General features: G+C 37.7%; 1 protein-coding gene across 3 annotated transcripts in view; it reads right to left on the reverse strand.

The window, feature by feature from the left end:
• Positions 1 to 1,409: 1,409 nt before the first annotated feature.
• Positions 1,410 to 22,572, reverse strand: part of Itprid2 (ITPR interacting domain containing 2) — a 39,629-nt gene continuing 18,466 nt past the window's right edge. For 2 of the 3 annotated variants that reach the window (XM_042688398.1, XM_042688396.1), the window contains exons 10-18: positions 19,721 to 19,809; positions 17,694 to 18,899; positions 15,878 to 15,955; positions 15,673 to 15,800; positions 15,140 to 15,290; positions 13,499 to 13,564; positions 12,182 to 12,646; positions 3,363 to 3,480; positions 1,410 to 2,555 (exon numbers count right to left, since the gene is read on the reverse strand). In XM_042688398.1, the coding sequence (XP_042544332.1) occupies positions 3,376 to 3,480; positions 12,182 to 12,646; positions 13,499 to 13,564; positions 15,140 to 15,290; positions 15,673 to 15,800; positions 15,878 to 15,955; positions 17,694 to 18,899; positions 19,721 to 19,809 (2,288 nt within the window). In that variant the 3' untranslated portion in view covers positions 1,410 to 2,555; positions 3,363 to 3,375. The remainder of the gene's footprint in view (positions 2,556 to 3,362; positions 3,481 to 12,181; positions 12,647 to 13,498; positions 13,565 to 15,139; positions 15,291 to 15,672; positions 15,801 to 15,877; positions 15,956 to 17,693; positions 18,900 to 19,720; positions 19,810 to 22,572) is intronic. The other variant, XM_042688399.1, reaches the window with a different exon arrangement.

Genomic DNA, 22,572 nt, shown 5'->3' on the forward strand with positions numbered 1-22,572 from the left:
CAGATCTATCTATCTATAGATATCCCTCATTTTCTTGATCCATTCATCTGAGAGGCATCTGTGTTGGTTCCATCTCTTAGCTATGGAGAATAATGCTGCTATAAACATAGTTGTGCTGGTAGCTTTAGTATAGCCTTGTTTGTAATCACTTGGGTAAATGTCCAAAAGTGGGATTGCAGGGTTGTAGGGGAGCTCTATGTGGTGTCTTCTGAGGACCTGCATACTGCTTTCCAAAGTGGTTGAACAAGTTTCCATTCCCACCAACAATGCAGTAGGGTTCCCTTTGGGCCACATCCACTCCAGCATCTGTTATTAGATTTCTTGATTATAGCCATTCTAACTGGGGTGAGGTGGAATCTCAATGTTGTTTTCATTTGTATTTCTTTATGTGTCTATTGGCCATTTTTATTTCCTATTCAGAGAAGTCTCTCTTTAAGCCTTTAGCCCACTTAATAATTGGATGGTTGTTTGAGGATCTGTTGTTGGGGGATTTAACTTTTTGAGTTGTAAAGTATATTTTAGATATGAAGCCTTTGTCTGTTGTATGGCTAGTGAAGATCTCCCAATCCCTGGGCTTTCTATTTATCTTGCTAGCTATGTCCTTTGCCATTTCTTTTTTCTCTTTTTTTTTGGGGGGGGGGATCATGGGGCTTGAACTCAGCCTGGGTGCTGTCCCTCAGCTCTTCAGCTCAAGGAGAGCATTCTACCACTTAACCACAGTGCCACATCTAGTTTTCTCATGGTTAATTGGAGATAAGAGTGTCACAGACTTTCCTGCCTGGGCTGGCTTTGAACCTTGATCTTCAGAGCTAAGCCTCCTGAGTAGCTAGGATTACAAGTGTGAGCCATTGGTGCCTGGCTTGATAAAGATTTCTTTGACCAGCCCAATTTATACTCTCTCAAATTGACATTCCTAAACTAAAAGATGTCTAGTCTATTATTTCAATTGTTAAATGTTTTAAGTTTGATAGCCAAATGCTGAGAATCTTGTAATGTTGTAAAAATGTATAAAAATCTGACATTTCATTGTTGATGCCTGTATCACTAGTGATATTGAGTATTTGGCGTATATGTTCCTTTACTGTTAGAATGAACTGGTTACATTGCTGAATAATTAACAAAGATTAAGGTGAGGTTTGAATATGTCCTTTAGAGTTTGGCAGTATATTTTGTTTTGTTTTAGATAAAAATCTTCATCATCCAAGAGTAGCTAAGACGCTTCACTGGGCACCTTGACAGGATGATTTAGATTGAATCTGCACTTTCAACAGCATGACAGAAGGTACTCCAGGGAAAGCGCGCATCAACATAGTAGGCTCTGTGTTGCAATTCCTTTCAGACCTATTTGTCCCTCATCGGATCAAATCCAAATTGCTCATGCTGCAGTCAAGAAAAGAAATCATCAACACTTTAGGCAAAATAAATACTTTATTATTTTAATATTCTTTTAGAATCAGCGTTTGTGTGGTATTTCAAACATTTATAAACCTTTTAGATATTCTTTTGAAGAAGACTGTTAACATCGCAACAATTTTTGATTAAAGTTTCACACACAAAGAAATATAATAGAGTTGAAAATTACATATGCTTAAAAGAATAATGCTAATAACTTTTGGTGGCTACTTTACATTTATTGGCACATGTAAAACCAAATAGAAACCATTCTCCTTCTTTCATAACAACAAAATTCTCACTGGTCCAAACTGGATGAAAATGATTTATATATGAAGAGAACAAATCTAAAGTATTTCCATTTCAAATAACCAAATACCAGCTTATTCATTTCTATCCATTCAAGTCATAGGGTCCATTATTGTAACAATACTCTACTAGTTAGCCTAAAAGACAGAAGAAAACATCTCCTTGTAAGAAGTTTCAACAATTCAAAAGTACATAGTGTTGAACATAAAGCACATTTCCAAAAGAAAATACTACGTAAGCTATAATAAAATTCCATTTGTTTTGGGTAAAGCAACAAGGCTTACAGTGTAAGAACATTAAGTAGTTGAAGGTAACCTCACATAATTCTATCCTACTGCCATTAGTAGCCTCCTCAAGAATTAACAGCAATTTTTACAACGGAACAGTTTGACTTCTTGGAAGTGACAATCATTAACAGCAGTGCAGGGATAATCATTGGTTGCTTCAAGCTCTCAAAAAACGAATCAGTTATTGCACAGTAAATACCTCACAGAGGTCAGTGTGGTAAGAAGCTAGTCTGAAAGAAATGGTATTTATAAGCTGGTTATGTCTTAAGTCTTCAAGTTTTATAATTGATTCTATATAGGGAAGCAACTGGAATTATTTGACATACAAATAAATATTATGCTTTTCAAACTGCTACATTTTTGATGATTTAGAAAAGAACAATAGCCAGCAAAGTGCCTAAGTTTCTATGCACACTTTGAAAGACATGCATCAAAGAAATGCACACTGTGAACTGTGTACAGTAGCCCAGCTTAGCAGAAAGTGTCTTCCTAAGTACAGGTAAAACCTCCACCAGTGTAGGTCATCCGAAACTCCGCTTTTACACAGCTAAGAGGATCCATGCGAATCTTGAAAAGGAAACACAAATCAACATTAAACTCCTTTCAAATACCATCCTTAAAATATATCATTTGTGTGTGTGTGTGTGTGTGTGTGTGTGTGTGTGAAAGAGAGAGAGAGAGAGAGAGAGAGAGAGAGACATATATAAACATGGGATATTTTTGTAGTTGCTATACACCTTTAGTTAGTTCTTTTATCCTTGGCTTTTAAAAAGAAATCTTAGCTGTTTTATGACATAGCTTACTATAATCTTTTCCTATTTTCTACAGCTAACTTATCAAATTTTTAAATTACATTTTTGTTTCTCACAGACATTATATCAAGTGGGTATCTTTAGCTCAAGTAAAAATATTAAGACATAATTTGTAAAACATAATTTAGAGGTAAAAGATAAAACTCATTTTAGTAAGCAAATCACAAAATTATTTTAAAATAAATTATGATTAGAATTAGATGCCAGTGATCTATTTCTTCAAAACTCAGAAGTAACTAAGGAAATTGTGGTTCTCAAAACCTTATTTCACCAATTGTACACTTGGAACACCAATATAACCAATGGACTCAAAGATTTAGGTCTAAACACCCAATTTAAGCATTTATTTAATAATCTGAAATTTCAGTGAAAACAAATTTAGAATATAATTCTATGGATATTAATATTTGACTTTATACTTTAACTGGAGTTGTGTGAATATTTCACATTCTTGAATAACATTACATATATTGTAAAAAATTAGCTAGATAAATATAATTATCTACTAAGAAAGTCAAGTGTTCATTTATATTTAGCAAAACAAAAAACTGGAAAAATTTACCTATAAGTTCTATTTAGTGGCTGTCTTGTTTAGAATTAGATGCTTTACTTGAAGATACTGCTGCTAGAAGTCCGCTTACTATTTCCCGACGAATTTCCCCAACGATTGACTCTTTAATCTGTAAAGAAAGAGGGAGATAAGCATTTAACAATTACTATAATCCATTCTCTTCTATTTTCAGAAAACCATGAACAGCATTTATCTCCTGCAATCTGCAAAATCAGAGAAAAGTATAATCTTCATTTGACTGTCCAAGTAACACAAGAGTAGGAATCAAATCCATCCACCTCCTCAAACCCAGAATGTACTGTGAGGTCTGGCTTAGCTAGATCAGCTAATTAAATTATAAAACAATACAGCTCCTAGGGAGACACTACCATAAAGCATTATTTTATGCAGACTGAAAAAGTTCTAGTAAATAATTCACTTCATGACATAAAATTACCTGGGAGGACTGGTTAAATGTGAGATTCCTTTCATGTTTTTTTACTGATGTCTGCTTCTGTAAAGAGGTTGGCAAGGTACTACTTTCCAGCTTAAAAAAACAAAAAGAAAAAAGAAAAAAAAAAACAGGAGCAAAATGATGCCTGTTGGAATCTCAAGATATCTCCTCTAACCTAACATGAGCTTTTTTAATAGAAAGAGTAAATTATTATTTGCTAAAATTCATTTAAACATGAAAAACAGTCTCAAAACAACTATAAACTCTAAATAAAGAAATTTTATTTAGTGTGATGGTTTGTTTGGCTTGGATATAGAATGTACGCCTCCCTTGATTGCTCAGAAAGGAGAATTTTGATTAGGATTTTCTTCTCCAGATGTCTGAGAACTATGTATGTTATCCCTTCCCCTTTTCTCGCTAATAATATAGCATGGCCTCCAAATAGCCTTTTGTGAAGGCTTTAAATGTGTGTTTCCTAAAACAAACTGATATGCTCCCAAATTAGCACTTGGGACACTCTCAATCAGCTTTTAAAAATTCTGTATTTCTGGTTTCCTGTCAGCCTGTTCTCTTTTTCCTAAAATGCTCCTAAGTCCATCTTGCCAAAAATGACTCTGTATTAATCTTTGATACAAAACTGGTACACAAAACTTGGACAGTTAGTCATAGAAACAGAATGTTCCTTAGCAATCAACCAACTATTATTATTGGCATGTATCTCAATAAATATAAGCCCATTGTCATTTTAACTTCTATTGATATTCCTAAACATTAAGTTTTTGAAGTTCATAGCATGTTAGATACTTTTTTTTTTGTTGGTCATGGGGCTGAACTCTGGACCTGGGCACTGTCCCTCAGCTCTTCAGTTCAAGGCTAGTGCCTACCGCTTCAACCACAGTGCCACTTCTGGCTTTTTTCTGCTTATGTGGTGCTGAAGAATCGAGCCCAGGGCCTCATGCAGGCAGGCAAGCACTCTACCACTGAATCAAATTCCCAGCCCTTTAGATTCATTTTTTTTTTGGGGGGGGTCCAGTCCTGGGGCCTGAAGTCTGGGCCTGGGTGCTGTCCCTCAGCTCTTCAGCTCAAGGCTAGCACTCTACCACATGAGCCACAGCGCCACTTCCGGATTTTTTCTTTTTGCTTATGTGGTGCTGAGGAATCGAACCCAGGGCCTCATGCATGCAAGGCAAGCACTCTACCACTGAGCCACCTTCCCAGCCCCTAGATTCATTTTTTAAATGAATGTGTTAGACACAAATAGTGAACCAGAATCCTTCTGTTAGGACATAGAAGCACAAACGCCATCTTGGAAACAGAACTACAGCCAATTCACATTTACAAGAAGAGTACTGCAATCCTCACAATGATACTGTCAAGGCAACGTGGTAACTTTATTACATCTCTATCCTCTTTATCATTGAAAGCACAAACTAGCCAAGAAAGTATTCTTTACCAGCAAAAAAATATTCTTTATAAACCTAACATGTATGCCCCACTTTTGAAGAACACAGATATTATCAGCATAAAGCATAACAGATTCTCTAAGAGCTCAGTGTGCTGGCATGCTCAGAGAAGGCTGAGACAGGAGGATCACTTGGGGCCTAGAGAGGAGTCCATTATGGGCAGCTAAGCAAGATTCTGACTAAAAAACCCAAAACGAATCTCTGCCTCATACTTCCCAAGGCTATCTACAAATTCAATGCGATAATTATCAATATTCCAACCTCATTCTTCAAGGAAATAGAAGAGGCAATCCAAAAATTCATATGGAACAATAAAAGACCCCAAATAGCAAAAAACAGAAAGAACAGTGATGGAGGAATATCAATACCAAATTTCAAACTCTATTACAAAGGCATAGTAATCAAAACAGCTTGGTACTGGCACAAGAACAGACCCCAGGACCAATGGAATAGACTTGAAAATCCAGAAATGAACCTAAAGACCTATAGCCATCTAATCTTCGATAAGGGGCTAAAAATATAAAATGGAAAAAAAATAGCCTCCTCAGTAAATGGTGCTGGCAAAATTGGTTAACTACTTGTAGAAAACTAAAGCTAGATCCTTATATATCACCCTGCACCAGAATCAACTCCAAATAGTTCAAAGACCTCGGAGTTAAAGCAGAAACTCTGAAAATACTACAGGATGGCATAGGAGAAACTCTAGGTCTCCTTGGCACAGGCCAAAATTTTCTTAATAGAGGCCCAGAAACACAACAAATCAAAGAAAGGTTGGACAAATGGGATTGCATGAAATTGCAGAGCTTCTGCATGGCAAAGGACATAGCTACCAAGGTCAATAGAAAGCCCACAGAGAGAGAGATCTTCACTAGCCATACAACGGACAAGGGTCTCATATCTAAAATATACCTGGAACTTAAAAAATTAAATTCCCCAACAACAAATCTTCAAAGAAACAACTACCCAATAAATAAGTGGGCTAAAGACTTAAAGAGAAACTTCTCTTAAGAGGAAAGAAGGATGGCCAATAGACACATGAAGAAATGCTAAACCTCTCTAGCCATAAAAGAAATGCAAATCAAAACAACAAAGAGATACCACCTCACTCCAGTTAGAATGGCTATAATCAAGAACTCTAATAACAACAGATGCTGGAGGGGATGCGGACAGAAGGGAACCTTACTGCATTGTTGGTGAGAGTGTAAATTTGTTCAACCACTTTGGAAAGCAGTATGGAGGTTCCTCAAAAGACTCCACATAGAGCTCCCCTATGATCTGGCAATCTCACTTTTGGGCATTCACCCAAATGTTTACAAACAAATCCACACTAAAGCTACCAGCACAACTATGTTTATTGTAGCATTATTTACCATAGCTAAGATATGGAACCAACCCAGATGCCCCTCAGTAGACGAATGGATCAAGAAAATGTGGTATATATACACAATGGAATTCTATGCCTCCATCAGAAAGAATGACATTGCCCCATTTGTTAGGAAATGGAAAGACTTGGAAAAAATTATATTAAGTGAAGTAAGCCAGGCGCAAAGAAACATAGGTCCCATGGTTTCCCTTATTTGCAATTACTAGTATATGTATGAGTCATAGGTCCCATGGTTTCCCTTATTTGCAATTACTAGTATATGTATGAGTCAAGCAGAAAAGGTCAGATAAGTTGATGTTAGGAGAATGAACCCCCAAGATAAGTATTCAAATGTTTTTTTTTTCCTTTCATGCAATTGTTTCTATCATATTTATAAGATGATTTCTATGTTGCTTTGTATGCCCCTCCCCCACAGTATAACCCATACTTTCACTGTATTTGATGTTGGTATAATTTGTGGAGGGGAAGGGCAAAAACAAATTGTTTAACTAGGGATACAGGTGACCCATCGCAACAGTGAGATTTCCAAGTCGTTATGTCAAAACGAAGTTAACAATTTGGTGGGGGGTGGAGGAAGGAGAGGAGTATGGGAAGGGATGGGAATGGGAAACAAAGGAGGAGGCAACAATGCTTGATAAGAAATGTACCCATTATCTTGCCCATATAATTGTAACCCCTCTGTACGGTATTCTCACATTAAAAAAAAATAATCTCTGCCTCCAAGTTATAATTCAGATATAAACAAAATGAATATTGTCTTATAAAATATTAAAGGAAAAATGTATTCATTCACTAAGAAATAAGAACATAATTTTGAATTTTGAAGATGAGAGACTAGTATTTGTTAGAAAAAGACAAAATTCTCAGAAAATGGGAACTTTAAATTGTAGTTCATGAAAACTATTTCATACAATAATGAAGATACAAAACTTGACACAAAAGCATCCTGAGTTAAAAATCCTGTCCCATTCAGTGGGCTTTCTACTTATCTTGCTAGCTATGGTTCTATGCCTCAGATAAGGGCCTCCTATCTAAAATCTACTTAAGAGCTCAAAAACTTAAACCTCCCAAAAATAACCCTTAAAGAAAAAAAACCCAAACAATAAATGGGCTTAAAGACTTTAAAAGTGACTTCTCACAAGAAGTAAGAATGGCCAATAGACATATGAAGACATGCTCAACATCTCTGGCCATAAAAGAAATGCAAATCAAAACAACATTTAGATTCCACTTTACCCCAGTTAGAATGGCCATTATCAAGAAAACTTACAATTACAAGTGCTGGCAGGGATGTGGCCCAAAGGAAACATTACCTGTACTGTTGGTAGGAATAGAAACTTGTTCAACCACTCTGGAAAACAATATGGAGGTTCATCAACTGCTAGGTGCAGGTTGCTTTCACTTGTAATTCTAGCTACTAAGGAGCTGAAATCTGAAGGGCTAAGGTATGCACCAAGTTTGGCTAGAAGCATGGCTCAAGTGACAAGAGTGCCAGTTAAAAGAAGTACCAGCAGAAGAAGCCAAATGAGTATTAGACCCTGAATTCAAGTCCATGTACTTAGAAGGGGGTGGGGAGAGAAAGGGAAGAAAACTATAAACAGTTTTAAGGGCATTAACCAGATGCTTCACAGATGACTTGGGATGAAATTTTTCTTTTTCAGTCAAGGGGCTTGAACTTAGGGCCTGGGCACCGTCTCGGGGTGAATTTTAAGATATGATTTTTTTCCCTAATAAATCTAGGCAGAAAAAGATGTATCTTTAATCTAACAAAGTAAAAACTCTGTGCTAAGTATTTTGTCAGAAGGAATTTGTTCAATGCCTTTGGTCCAAAGATAACTCTTCTTTATTAACAATCACAAACAAAGTACTCTTTTTAGAAACTTTGCATGGGGTGCCATGTTGGAGACAAAGGAGTGACAGATGTCATGGTTTGCATGCATCCATGGAAAACCTACCCGAGAGTACCTGACACACATGTTCAATCCTTACCCACACTGTTCAGTGCAAGATTAAATCTTGTTTTCTGAATAGAGCTTTGTGTTAATGAGGCTAGAGCTCAGAATTTACTGAAAAGATAGAATCAAATTTAATTATACTTTCAGCAGGTACATGCTCATTTATGTAAAAAGATTACCAATTAGAAAAAAAATTGAATAAAGACTAATTTGAGTTTTAAATGTTATTAATAAACTTCATAATAAAAATGACTGCAACTAAGCTATCAACATACATTATTTTCTAATTACCAGCATTAGACTATTAGTATGGACTTAAAAACACTTCAACAAGAGTTTGTTTTCTTAAGTAAATCCATATTCTTCTTTGCCTTGTTTGATCTATGTCTTTGCTTAGAAACTCCTTTGTAGACTAAAGGTTAAGCCTCCAAACTATGGGCCACATCTGAGCTGAATAGTTTATAGTTAACAGATTTAGTAACAATTCTAAAAAAAAGAAATCTTCAAACATTTGCCTTGCATGCCAATTTAAATGTCTGCAAAGTATAACATCTTTCATATTTAATGGGAAATTTTTATAAATGATTAATCTCTCTAGGACCAAGGCAGTATAATGGGAACAAATAACTTTCTCTAAGGTATGGTCTACTGGCCAGAGAAATCAATGTCTGGTCTAAAATCAGTGTTTTAGTCCTTCAATATTACTTATAGCATGTCTGGCCATTTGCAATTATAAACATAAGGATTCAAGCATACAATAAGAGAACACTTGTACCAAAGAGTAACTTAAAGACAAGCTTCCAAGAAAACCTCCAAAGCAAAGAAAGTTAAAGGTAAAAAAAAAAATCACATTTCTCTTACAAATAAAACAATGTTAATTTGAACCTACTTCTCACGTACCAAAACCTACCTTGCCTCTGTGGAAAGAAGGTAGGTATTGTATATACAGAGAGATTTTCAGGAACACCTCTATCATCTATATGTATTTATAGAGCAGATTGTATCTGCTTTGAAGGTACTTCCTAAGCTTCAGTCATGAAGCCATAAATAATAGTATCTTATGCATATTAACTAACCTGTGGACTCAGGGTGAGTGCCAATAGCCAGTCTGAGGGAACATTCTGGCATGCTGCCATCATTGCTGATCTATTGCCACCAGATGCCTCTTAATGGATTTTCAATACACTGAGTTCATATCATTACATTGGAAACACACAGTTTAAAGAGCCAATGACTCTGATTTCTCTGTTTCTTTTAATTATTCCTATTTCTAAATTCCTAGTTCTTAAATACTTCTCAAAGAGAGGGAAATTTAAAAGCTTGGTACCAGAAATATTGCAGTTCTCACATTTTGGAACATTTGTATGGACTTTAATGCAAAATATAAAATGGTCTTACATCTGTAGTCCAGGCTGGATTTGAACTTGAAATCCTTCTGCCACAGTCTCTGGAGTACTGTGATTATAGCTATATACCACTATCCTTTCTTTGGCTGTGATGCTGGAGTTCCAGTGCAGAGCCTGTACATGTTAGGAAAGCACTCCACCACCGAGCAACATCCTCAGTCTTTCACGAAACTGTTTGATAGGCCTGCTAAATGCTTTTCTGTCTTCCTTTTCAATTGTCTCTTGAATTAGTCTTGTTTACATTCCTAACAAATTTTAAGCTTGAGGATTTTGTTTTTTACATGAATTTTTTTCTTTTACCCTTCAGAGCAGATATTTAGCCATTTACAAAGCGAGGTATTCTTTTGCTGCTTTTGCTTTTTAGCAGTGCTAAAAACAACAAGATATCTGAAGGAGGACTTCACACAAGGGAAATATGCCCCTGCTGCTGAATGACAGCCCAAGCCTCTAAAATGATTTTTTTACAATGTATAAGATATGCTTTTTAAACAAATGGAAAGAGTTTTATCAGGAGTTTTACTATTTTAGTTGGGGAAAAAAGCATGAAATATTGTGACACTTCCAGACTGTGACCTTCCCTTTTTTTTTTTTTTTTTCTGGGGCTTGAACACAGGGGCCTCAAGGTCTCCCTCGGTTTTTTTGACTCAAGGCAAGCACTCTCCCACTTGAGCCATACTACTACTTCTGGCTTTCTTTTTGAGTCAATACCAAGGGGTATGAACTCAAAACCTCAAGGTCTTCCTTGGCTTTATCACTCAAGGCTACCACTTCATCTATATCTCCACCTCTAGCTTTTCTCTGGTGAATTAGACATAACAATCACTCAAACTCTTTTGCCAAAACCAAGATCCTCAGATCTCAGTCTCCTGAGTAGATGTAGATATATCTAATTAAGCCACCAGAGCCTGGTATTTACTCTTAAGAATTCCTAAGCTAAAGAAATAGAATGATTTAAAAAACTCAACATGAATCATTTCACCCTGTTTACTAGTTTTTTGAAACCAAAAGAACAGTGTGATGTGAGAAGAGGTGAAAAAGCTATCAGAGTTATTTATAGAGCTCTACTTTTTAAAATGATATATCCTATTACTTCTAATTAACTAGACTCAATCCCAAAAACGGTGTTATGGTTTAGATGTGAAGTATGTCTAAAAGACTCATGTCCTGAAGGCTTGGTCTCAATACAAAAATGTTCAGAGAGGGGATTCTGGGAAGTGACGGATTCCCAGGATCTCAATACTGGGATTCAATATTAGGTTAACGCATTGATGAGGTGATAGATACTTAGGAGGTGGGACTTAGTTGAAGGAGTTGGTTCTTGAGGGCATACTCTCAACCACTACGTTTTGACCCTTCTTTCCTGCCCTCCCCCGCCTTCAACTTAACCTGTCACCATGAGTTTGGCATCTCTGTTCCATCATGCCCTTTACCTCACCACAGGCCCAGAAATAATGGAGTCATTTGAGTATGAACTGAAAAAATCTGAAACCATGAGCCAAAATAAGCCTTTCTTCCTTTAGGATGTTTTATAGCCAGGTATCTAAGTCATAGTAATAGAAACAGTAAATATACATATTTACACAAACAGTAAATATACATATTTACCCATTCACCTATGCTGCCTACTAGTTTTCACAGTCATTTTTTGTAGTCCTTTTCATATCTCATTGCTTCTTATATGCTGTTAACATTCAGGGCAAACTATCTTTTCATATAGTATTTCAATCTACAAACTCATATAACTTCCCCACTTCCCCACCCACCAAAGCAAATAGGTCAATTTCTTTAAATGTTCTAAAATCACATCACCATTTTCTCATGCCAACTGAGCTTTCAATCTTGGAAGAGATAAACTGCAATCCTCATTCTACACATGTGGAAATGAGAGGTTCAAATTATCTGTTCCATGTTCATCTACTTCAAACCTTATGACCATCACCTTCTCATCATGGTGAATGCAGAGTTCCAATTATTTTACAGTAAAGTATGAAATTTGCAAAAGTACCATTACCATCATATCAACAGATTTGAAACAGATCAATGGGAAAGTTATTCTGAAAGCTCTCTGAAGATTACTCAATATCCTGTATCAATGAATCTTATAAGCAATTGATGTTTAGATACAATCCTCTATAATGCCTATATAAATGACCAATGCAGACCACTCACCTCCCGTATGACTTGCTGCAACTCATCTTCCTCCACATTCCTATGCATTTCCTCAGCAGCTGGCACTGGTGGGACACGCCCTTGACCTTCTTCTAACTTGGAGTTAGGTCCTAGAAGACGTGAGGCTTCTTCAGCTGCTCCAGCATCCTCAGAACTTTCCACGTCAGGAGGTGTATGCACAGAACCTGTTCTAGAAGGAGCAGTTGGGGTCAGAGCCACTGATGCTCGGAACACTTTCTTCCTGGCTACTAAGTTGGCTCTAGGTTTGTTCCCCACATCACCAAAAGGCACTCCAGTTCTTCTGTTGGCATGAGAGGGACTAGAACATACAGATGATGATTCTGATGTTGCCTGGGAGAAAACCGATTCTGAGCTTTCTCCAGGAGGAATTTCAAATCCCATTTCCCTCATCCCCAAGCCCAATTCAGACTTCAGGTATGACTGTTCTTGCATCAGTTCCGTGACCTAGAGATCGGAAAAGAACTGTTAGTCTTGCTTTCTGAAATTAAGATTTGTAGTAACAAAGCATGAGCTAAGCTCCTAGCTGTTATTACTGCCAAAAATCTACTTCATTAACTTAGTAACTGTGATCATATTTACAAAAGCAGTAGATGTAAATTCGCAAGAAGCTCAAGCTATAAAATGGGTAAGAAGAACATACAGCAGAATGCAGTTTTACTTGCGACCAAATAGGTGTCCAAATTGCTTTTGAGAAACTAAAACTACAATTAAAATAGTAAGTCGTTACTCATAATGCTTTGAACAAATTTATCTGAATTGTTAATGAGACTTTTGTTCAAATGAACCAATTTATCTAAATTGTTAATAAATTTGAGACTTTTGTTCAAAATGTAATCACTGTAAAGAACCTATCTAGAGGATTTAGATCTGGATTTCCCCTGGAGTACAAATTATTTTTATAGCATAGCATATTATCTTCTCCTTTAGGTAAATAAGATAAATCAGTACTGAAATTAAGCTTGCTTTGTATTAGTCTAAGATAGCTGTAGACTTCTGTGGATAGAAGTGGTCATCTTACTGCCTGCCCACCTTGGGGTACTGGGAATTGAACTCAGGGCCTCACAGTATTTCTTAGGTTTTTCTGCTGAAGGGTGGCACAGTTTACCACATAAGCCACTCTTTCAAATAGTGATCTTCAGATCTCAGGATCCAGATAGCCAGGATTACAAATCTTTTAATCAATTCAGTGTATTAAGTTCTATATTTAAAAGTTCTGTATTTCATCCAACTAGAAAACTGCCCATTTCTGACATGTGTATTATTCCCTTCCCCAGTGAATTAGGAGGAGAGGCTTACTGGTTCCATGACATTCAGGGGAGAAGGGCAGGACAAGTTATCAGCACTCCTACTGCCACACATTCCCTGCAAAGGTAAACAAAGACATGCTTACATGGGTTATATTTTCTCAAACTACAAGTGTTCTATAATAAATTAACTGAAATAGCACTTCATGTCAGCTATCATGGAATTGTATAAACCGTGTTAATAATGTGAGTGAGGTTTGACACCACAGAGCACACAGAAGATATTCTGATGCTCTGTATTCACTAGCACATTTTTTGGGGGGAAGAGGGTCCGGTCATGGGGCCTGAACTCTGGGCCTGGGTGCTGTTCCTCAACTCTTCAATTCAAGGCTAGCACTCTACCACTTGAGCCACAGCGCCACTTCTGGCTTTTTTCTTTTTGCTTATGTGGTGCAGAGGAATTGAACCCAGAACCAGTGCATGCAAGGCAAGCACTCTACCACTGAGCCACCTTCCCAGCCCAACTAGCACATATTTTTAAGAATGATGTGTTGAACTACAGAAAAATACATGAATTAACTACATAGAATACTAGTTGTGAACTGGAAATGTGGCTTAATGGTAGAGTGCTTGCCTAACATGCATGAAGCCCTGTTTTCCATTCCTCAGTACCACATAAACAGAAAAAGATGGAAGTGGTGCTGTGGTTCTAGTGGTAGAGTGCTAGCCTTGAGCAAAAGAAGCTCAGGGACAGTATCTAGACCCTGAGTTCAAGCCCCAGGACTGGAAAAAAAGGAAAACCAGTTGTATGTGTATATACACATTCTTACTCTACTCAGATATGTGCATATACAGTATATGTATTCTACAAAACCAAACATGTGGAACAAACAAAAATTCAAAGTAACATTCTACAACTTGAAAAGTATCGACAAAATTAAGAATACAATGTTGAAGTTCAAATCTCAAGAAAAAACATAAAAAGTGATATAAAATAAGGATAGTGTTTTTTGAGACAGGGGTCTCACTATGTAGTCCAGCTCAGGCTGGTCTTCAGCTCTGTATCTTCCTGCACCAGCCCCTAAAATTCTGGGACTGTGATTCTGCACAACGATGAGCAGATAAATGAGGTTTCTTTTCATTGGTCTTGGTTACTCACATACTTTCTATTAAAGGACCTCATATGAATCCTTAAAAAGAACATAAGAAATAAGGAGTTTGGAGTACAGTCAGAGGTAGAAGATATGCTTAGTAGTCAGCATACATGAAAATCCTAGGTTCAATGCCCACTACCAACCAAAGGGGAAAAGAGGCAGTATTAAGGAGGGAATTAAACGTAAAGCAAAGTTTAAAGGAAGGGTTATTTCTTTCAATACAAGAGAAGGAGGAGGGGGAGTGAGTGAGATACACGTGTTCTTTGGAGTCACGTACTGTGATTCCAATTTTCATTAGTCATATTTTAATGCATTATAATTTTACTTTCTAAAACTCTGAAATTTTGTATTGATTTTTGTTTTTGCCTTTATCTCTGAATACACTAAATATTTGGAAAATTATTACAACTTGTACATAAAACTGATGTGTAGAAGAGTTCCTTACAATTCTGCTCACTCTACTGCCATTAAAACCACTGGTGTAAATTACACTGAGCATTATAAACAGGTAAAACTTCCCACAACCCAGGGTGGCATACCCCAAGCGCTGCAGCGCGGAAGGGCGAAGGTGCCCGCACAGCTCGGAGATGCTCATCCAGGCCCACCAGACGCTCCTCAAGCTGCAGTTCCAAGTCCTGCAGTTCCATTCGGACAGAGTTTCTCAAACTCTGTAGCTGCTCAACTTCATACCTGTCAGTGTGGTGACAGAAATAAAGTTTGAAAAAACGCTGCTTGGGAGTTCTCATTCACAACCCTTTATACAAGGCACCATCAGCTACCAGAAGGTATATTACAAGATTTTTAAGTCCACACAGTAGAAAGAGACACAAACACTAGGAAAATGCATTTGGTCCTTCAGCTTCTAACTATCAGCCTCAACCAAAGCTCTTCCTCAATGTATTAAGCACAGGTGATGTAGCAAACCCTGTGTGTCTACTGCTTAATCTACACTGGTTTCCAAAGCAAACAGTACACAGCAGTAGAACTCAAACCTAAGTTTTAAAAGCTAAGCTGAAAACTGTTTCTTTGAAAGAAAAATTCCAAATTATATAAGGAAACAATGAACTTTTACCTTTCTTCCTCAGTCATATGATGATAAACCATGGTTTGCTGACGTAGCATTGCCAACTCTAAATCCATCATTTGTGTTCTGAACAAATTCAGGCTCCGCCTCATTACCTGAAGCTCTTGAAACGTATTCTAAAACACAATTAGACACAATTGTATCTCTGATTTATAGAAAGTTTTGACAATGCACAAGTTTAGGGAGAACTTACTTCATAAAGAGGTAGAACAGATGACTTCGGAGTGCTATACGGAGCAGCAGATAAGTCAGGTCCTCTCATCATAGGGTACTTCAAGCAAAAAAAAAAAAAATCAGGATTAAAAGCCAATAGAAAAATGACTTAGCTCCAAGTTTTCTCTAGTGTGAAGGAGGAATTTAAGGTCTTCATACTGTAAATATGAAGTCTTGACACTGTAAGCAGGAGAAAGAATTCAGTCCCCAGTGGTACCTATTACTTTCAACTGTCCCATGTTCAAGTCAATTGGTTTGAGAGGAGAAAGAGGAAAAGGAATACGTATTGCTCTTATCTACGTTTGGCAGTTTGTCTTCCTTTGACAAGTAGGAAAGCAGAAGTGAAACTGAAAAATGTAGAAGTACTTCCATCATGATATTACAGTAACTACTGATGTGGCTGGAGAGCTAAGCAAGCGTTCACTGCCTTAGCATACCTGCTATATGTCACTACTTAAAACAGTGAAGATACAAGGCATCTTGGCCTTCAAATCTTCTCACAATGCAAAAATAAAAAAGTAAAATACTACTACTAATAACAACAACAACAACATGTTAGTGGAGTGGGTTCTCTAATGGTAAAATTCGGATTAGGTAAGTGTTGAGATATGAACTGAGTTAGGACTTGGTTATGCAAAGGAAGGCCAGGGTAGGCATTCTAGGTAGGAAAAAAATAAACAGGAAGAAAAGGAGGGAGGGAAGGAGGGAGGAAGGAAGAAAACATCACAAAGTGGCACGGGAGATTAACAGGAGTGCACAACAATTTAGAGCCCCAGAAGACAGGGCTGGGGGGTCACCACAAAATGTTCCATACAGATGTTTAACAATGCACAACTTCTAAGAACCCTGATGGAGTCTAATCCTATTAAAACTTACACCTAAGCAAGAAGGGTGAGACATTGATTGGCTGAGGTACTGGAAGGGCATACAAGATGAAGAAATCTAAGTCTAAAAAGGTATACCAGTGAGTACAAGTGATCAAGCCTCTGGAGAGCCCTAGCTTTACATCTTCACTGAAACAAAGGTTACAATCAGTCATAGCTACAACTACGGTTCTTAGGAAAGAAGGAAGAAATATACATACCCTGGTTAGGCTACAGCCATTAGGAAACAGATGTCATAGGATTAAACCCATGTTTAAAAGAAGGTATATCTTAACTATGATTTAGAAACCCGCAACACTGAATTTACTTCTAAAGTGGCTGACTTCCTACTACTTCATGATGAATAAAAGATGGCATGCATTTTAAATTCACACTTTACCTGGCTCTCTCGGAGTAGTTTCAGCCTTTGAACCCATGGAAGTAGACTAATTCTGTATCAGGAAGCCAGCATCAGAGGTCAGTAGGTGAAGGGGAAAGCTTAAGTCACAGAGGTACGAGCAGAATCAGGAGAGTATGGTGCCACTGAAGCCAATGGAGAGAAAACTTAGAAAAGGAAGAAGTGGTCAGCAAGTCCAAATGACAGAGAAAAGGATTAAGGACTCTGATGGGAAAGGCATTTTTAAAAACAGATAGGAATTAAAATTTCTAGACTAAGAAAATGACAATGAAAGAGAGAATGAAAAAGGGAGAATATTGAGTGGGCAAAATCTTCTAGGAAGGGAAGGAGATTCCAAGCAATTTCCTTTCTTCACTGATAGTTACACCTTCCCACAAAACAGAAGGGAAGAGTACAGGAGGCGGGCTGGTAGAGGTAAGCTGAAGCACAAGGAAACAAAGTTGAGGAGGTTTATGCCTGATGGATCTTCAGTGAATTGAGAAACACTGTTTTAAAAAGTCTACTTTTCCTCCTACCTGTGAAAGATTCTGCAGTGAGTTTCGAATGTCATGCAGCACTCTTCGTAGCTGCATTTCTAAGGCTGAAGGAGGATTGGAGGAACATGCTCGGTATGGGTAAGATGCATGTCTTTGAGAGTAAGGACACCCGAATGGGGAGGCGAAGGCACTACACGTAGCACCTGAGATGCTGGGAACGCTGTGAGTGCTCAGAGTTCTCATGTGCTCACACAGCGGCCGCTCCTGCCACTCGGAGTGCATAGAGTGAAGGGAGCACATGGACTGAGATACTGGTCCTGGAGCCAACCATGGGCAAGAAGCAGTCCTTCCATGATGGCCCTCTTCCAACTGAGCCTCTTCACTCGGGGAGACTTCCTTCTTCACCGACGATGGAGAGATGAAAATGGTGGATTTAACTAAAGATTGGCCATCATGCTCAGTCAGACCTGTCTCCAATTCCTGTTCCTCTTCCGGGGTGTACTTATAGGTGAAGGAAGGTTGGCTGCATCTGGTCTCTTTCCCTGGAGATAACCGGACATTGACAGAGGACACAACCCTTACAGGGCTCAATAAAGTGGTTGGTAAAGACTGAGACCTTCTCAGAGGATAACCAGCTTTTGCAAGTAAGTACCTTTGTTTTAACAGATCTTTCGATTTTATCAGGCTACGCCCTACTCTTTGAGTAGACAGACTGCAGACTTTCATTTGCGCTCTTTGCAAAGCTATATTAACTCTGTCCACAGAAGAGGGGGGCCTACTTGTATCATCAGAACGCATGTCACTACATTTAGCTTCAATAGAAGCCAGGGACTTCAGAATATGGTGTGTGGTGTACTGCGCAAACTCACACTCACTGCCTTTGTCAACATCACTTTCCCCGCTTACTTCCCTCAGAAGATCTGTATGTGCTAGAGACAAATCCTCATCTACTTCAGTAATTTCAGGAATTGGAGCCCTTGGAGTACAGGTGGGCTGCTTGTCTCCTGTGTGCTCCACAGTCTCTCCCTGAGGGAGATCCTGGCTCTCTGACCTCTTTCCATCAGTTACTGGTGCTGCTTTCACTCTCCCCTTCTGAAGAGGGGTGACAGACTCCTCTTCTGACTCATTAAAATAAGGCTGGTCTCGTACTGTTGGATTAGCAAGGTCTTCGCCAAATGATGTGACTGTTGTCTCACTGTCACAACTGTCAGCACTACTCCCCATGGCTTGCAGGGACTCGTGGACCTGCGAAGGGAGAACAGGTGAAAGACAGGAGGTAAGTGTCAGCATTAATGAAATACTAAGTGTGTATATACACTCAGATTCGCACTGTCCATTCCCGTGGTTGTGTTCCTGGTACCCATCAGAACAGTTTTTACTGCCTCCGATGAACAACCATGATCCTCCTTCTAACCTGCTCAGAAAAGATTATTTCACACCTTTTTTCCCATAAATTCTCCTTCAACATCCTCTTCCTCTCCTCCAAACAAGGGCTTAAAGAAAACAGACCATTCTCCTCACACATCTACAAGCTTCTCTATTCCCAACCAACCACTACCTCCTCTCCATTCCAAACAGAAATCATGCTCTTTTGTTTCCCTTCTTTTCTTTCCCACCCCTAAAGTTTGAACTCAGTTCCTCACACTCTAGCTTGACTAATTCAACTCATCACTGAAGCTCTACTATTTGACACATGCCTCCACTTCTGGCTTTTATTTTTGCTGTTGGGGATAAGAGCTCTAGGATTTGTCTAACCAGATTGGCTCTCAATCTTCATCCTCAGACCTGAACTAGTAGCAATGGTTATGTGTGTGAGCCACTGGCTCACAAACAAGTAATGATCAAAATGATCGTTATTTATTGATGACCTCAAATTAAGAAATATGAAAAATTAATGAAACCTAAAATCTGTACTCAAAAGCATTAGATACATCTATGCTCCACAAGTTTCAGGCTTGTTAACTGAAAAATAAAAAGGTTAAGACACACTAACTCCTGAAATACATATACTGAGAATTACTTTAACACAGGACTGTTACAGTATCTAAGGCAGCAAGAAGTTTTACCAGGAGGTGATTCAGGGAGAGGCAGTCTGTGGGGTCTTCTGCAAAGCCACTGCTATCAGAGTGCTGACTTGCAGTGCGTAACAGATGATCTGTGGATGAAGACAATGAAGCAAGGCTTTGAGGAGGGCTATGATTCCCAGTAGACAAAAGATACACAACACTGATTCTTTCTTAGAAAGTATGCACTGCTTGTGTAGTCTTCAATGCTTAGGAAGTAAGAAGTTCAAACAGAAACTGGATCATACTTTTCTATCAGATTCAGTTGTTAATTAAGCTCTAATTATATTGTGTCTTGATAAATCCAATTATTATCTTATCCTCAGAGGAAAATTAGCTGAAATAATAATAAAACATAGAAAGTTCAAAGTAAACATATATATATATATATATATATATGCTTATGTATCTTCCTACTAAAAAAATAAGAATAAAATTAAGACTAAGTGACCAATTAACTAAATAATTTAAAATGAAGGGCTCCTTAAACATCTCTGATGTTTCAAATGAAGCAAATATTTTTATTATGAAACAATTCTCGTAACAATTGCCTAAAAGTCAAACAGACGATTAATACTTAACATCGTTAATCTTATAAAATCCTTTATTTTCTGCCACTAAACTCAAAACAGGCTAAGGAAAGTATCCTTACCTCATTCATGTCCATTTAAGGTCAAACTACAGATAAACAATTAAGTAATATGACTGAATAAGACCCCAAGTCAACTCAAAGTTCACCTGATTGGAAACTACATCCATTCTAGACTCAGACCATTCTAGACTCAGATTTAATATGGAATGTAGTAATCGTTTTCCATTAGAAATTTTAGAATGGTCCTGTAATGTTATTGTGTTATTAGTAAGATTGCATAGTGAAATACAAGAAATTACTTCATATTCTTGACAAATCTAGGTAAACTGGAATAATCATGTTACTGGATTGTAATGAACTATTACCAGTACTAATTGGTCATTACAATAATTAGAAATTATTTACACCTTAGGCCACCAGACATCACCACTGTAATGATGTGTTCCATGTCTTTTTGCTTTAAACTAGATGGTGAGCCTTCTAAGGCTTATTAATCCTTCACATTCCAGTATGTCAAAGAAGCTGACACTACAAAAATGTTTGCTGAATGAATCACTGACCATTATTTTCATAATGGAACAAGAGAATTAAGCAGCCATAAAAATGATTTACAAGTGAAAATGCCTATCTGGTTGAGCAAAACTGTCTTGTATCAGAGCCCAAGAAGCCTGAGTGTTGGTCTCTATGTTAGATTCTTAGATATACTGAACACATGTGCCAGTTCCCTTCACAGATGAGCCCCTTCTGACATCACCCAGGTTGGGTAGTAGGGTCTGTACTTAATTTTCAGTGTAGATGTGAGGCAGTGTCATTCTTTCCAAAGATGCCTGGGTGTAAGTTTCTGCTTAAGTTAGCAGTAACTAACCTCTATCTGCTCTTCAAAATGGGGTTGCAATTCTTCCATCTCACTGTGCTACTTCAGTAGCTAAGTAGAATATAGGCAAAACCATTCTGTAAACTATAAATCACACTAGGAGTTATGGCATATGGCTATAATCTCAACATTAGAAGGCTGAAGCAGGAGGATATCAGGTCAAAGCCTAGCATGAGCTATAGAGTGGAACTCTATTGGTAAAATAAAAAATAAGGTAAGTCATATATGTAACCAGGCTCTTTAGGCATTTCTAGCTCACTCACACACAAACAGTACTTTATAGGAAAAGGTAGAATTAAGAAGAATTTAGAATTCTGTTCTGAAGATACAATGTATTATTTTTGTTACAACTAGAATGTTGGAGGAAATGTTAAATAACATGCAAATCAAAATTCTGTTTAATATGGTAAGGAAACAACAAAGCTGGTGCTGGTAGCTCACCCTTGTAATCCTAGCTACTTAGGAGGAGATATAAGTATCGTGGTTCAAAGCCAGCCTAGGCAGGAAAGTCCTTGAGACTCTAATATACAATTAACCACCAAAAAGCCAGAAAAGCTGTGGCTCAAGTGGTAGAGTACTAGCTCAAGGATGGCAGCCAGACTTTGAGTTCAAGCCCCAAAACAGGCAAGGAAGGAAGGAAGGGAGGAAGGGAGGAAGGGAGGGAGGGAGGGAGGGAGGGAGGGAAGGAGGGAGAGGGAGAGAGGGAGAGAGGGAGAGAAGGAGAGAGGGAAATGAATGAATTAGGAAATCTGTAAATTCTTTTCTCAATTCTGTCTTCTGTAGTAAGAAAATTGTTAGATTTCTCTCACTATATATTAGATAATGTGCAATAGACACCAGCTTGGGACAAGAGTTAGGTCACTAAACTTCTATGCTTTGGTAAATAAGTTCCAGACTGTAATTGAAATCAAGAGAATTTTAACTTTGTAAATCCTATTATTGTATGTGTTTTATTACACCTGAGAAACAAATGCATTACCAATGATTCTAATTTTGAAATTCTGATTTATCTAAGATATTATATATCATGTTAACAAAATTTGATAGGCTGTCTTCCAAAAGGACTGCAGTATTAAATTCTTTAATACTGCAGTGGTAGAATTTATGCTCAAATCACAAGAAATATGAGATCCACAATAGGTAAGAAAAACCAAGACAGAAATAAAAATCATATTTCTTCTTTCCCACCATTCAAGAGCTTCCTCTATAAACCTCTTAAGATGATTTTATTGGGTTTTTTTAAATCTCCCTTTCTACACAGGCAAACTGCTTTTCTCAATGTATCATCTGTCTTATTCCTCTAAAGTAAAGACTACTTAATTTCCATGCACTCTGCCTTATAACTGAGAAGCACACATATGCATTTATTGACTTATTAAGAGATGAAAA

This window comes from Dipodomys spectabilis, unplaced genomic scaffold (assembly GCF_019054845.1).
Source record: "Dipodomys spectabilis isolate Male_0828 unplaced genomic scaffold, ASM1905484v1 ptg000115l, whole genome shotgun sequence".
Classification (NCBI taxonomy): domain Eukaryota; kingdom Metazoa; phylum Chordata; class Mammalia; order Rodentia; family Heteromyidae; genus Dipodomys; species Dipodomys spectabilis.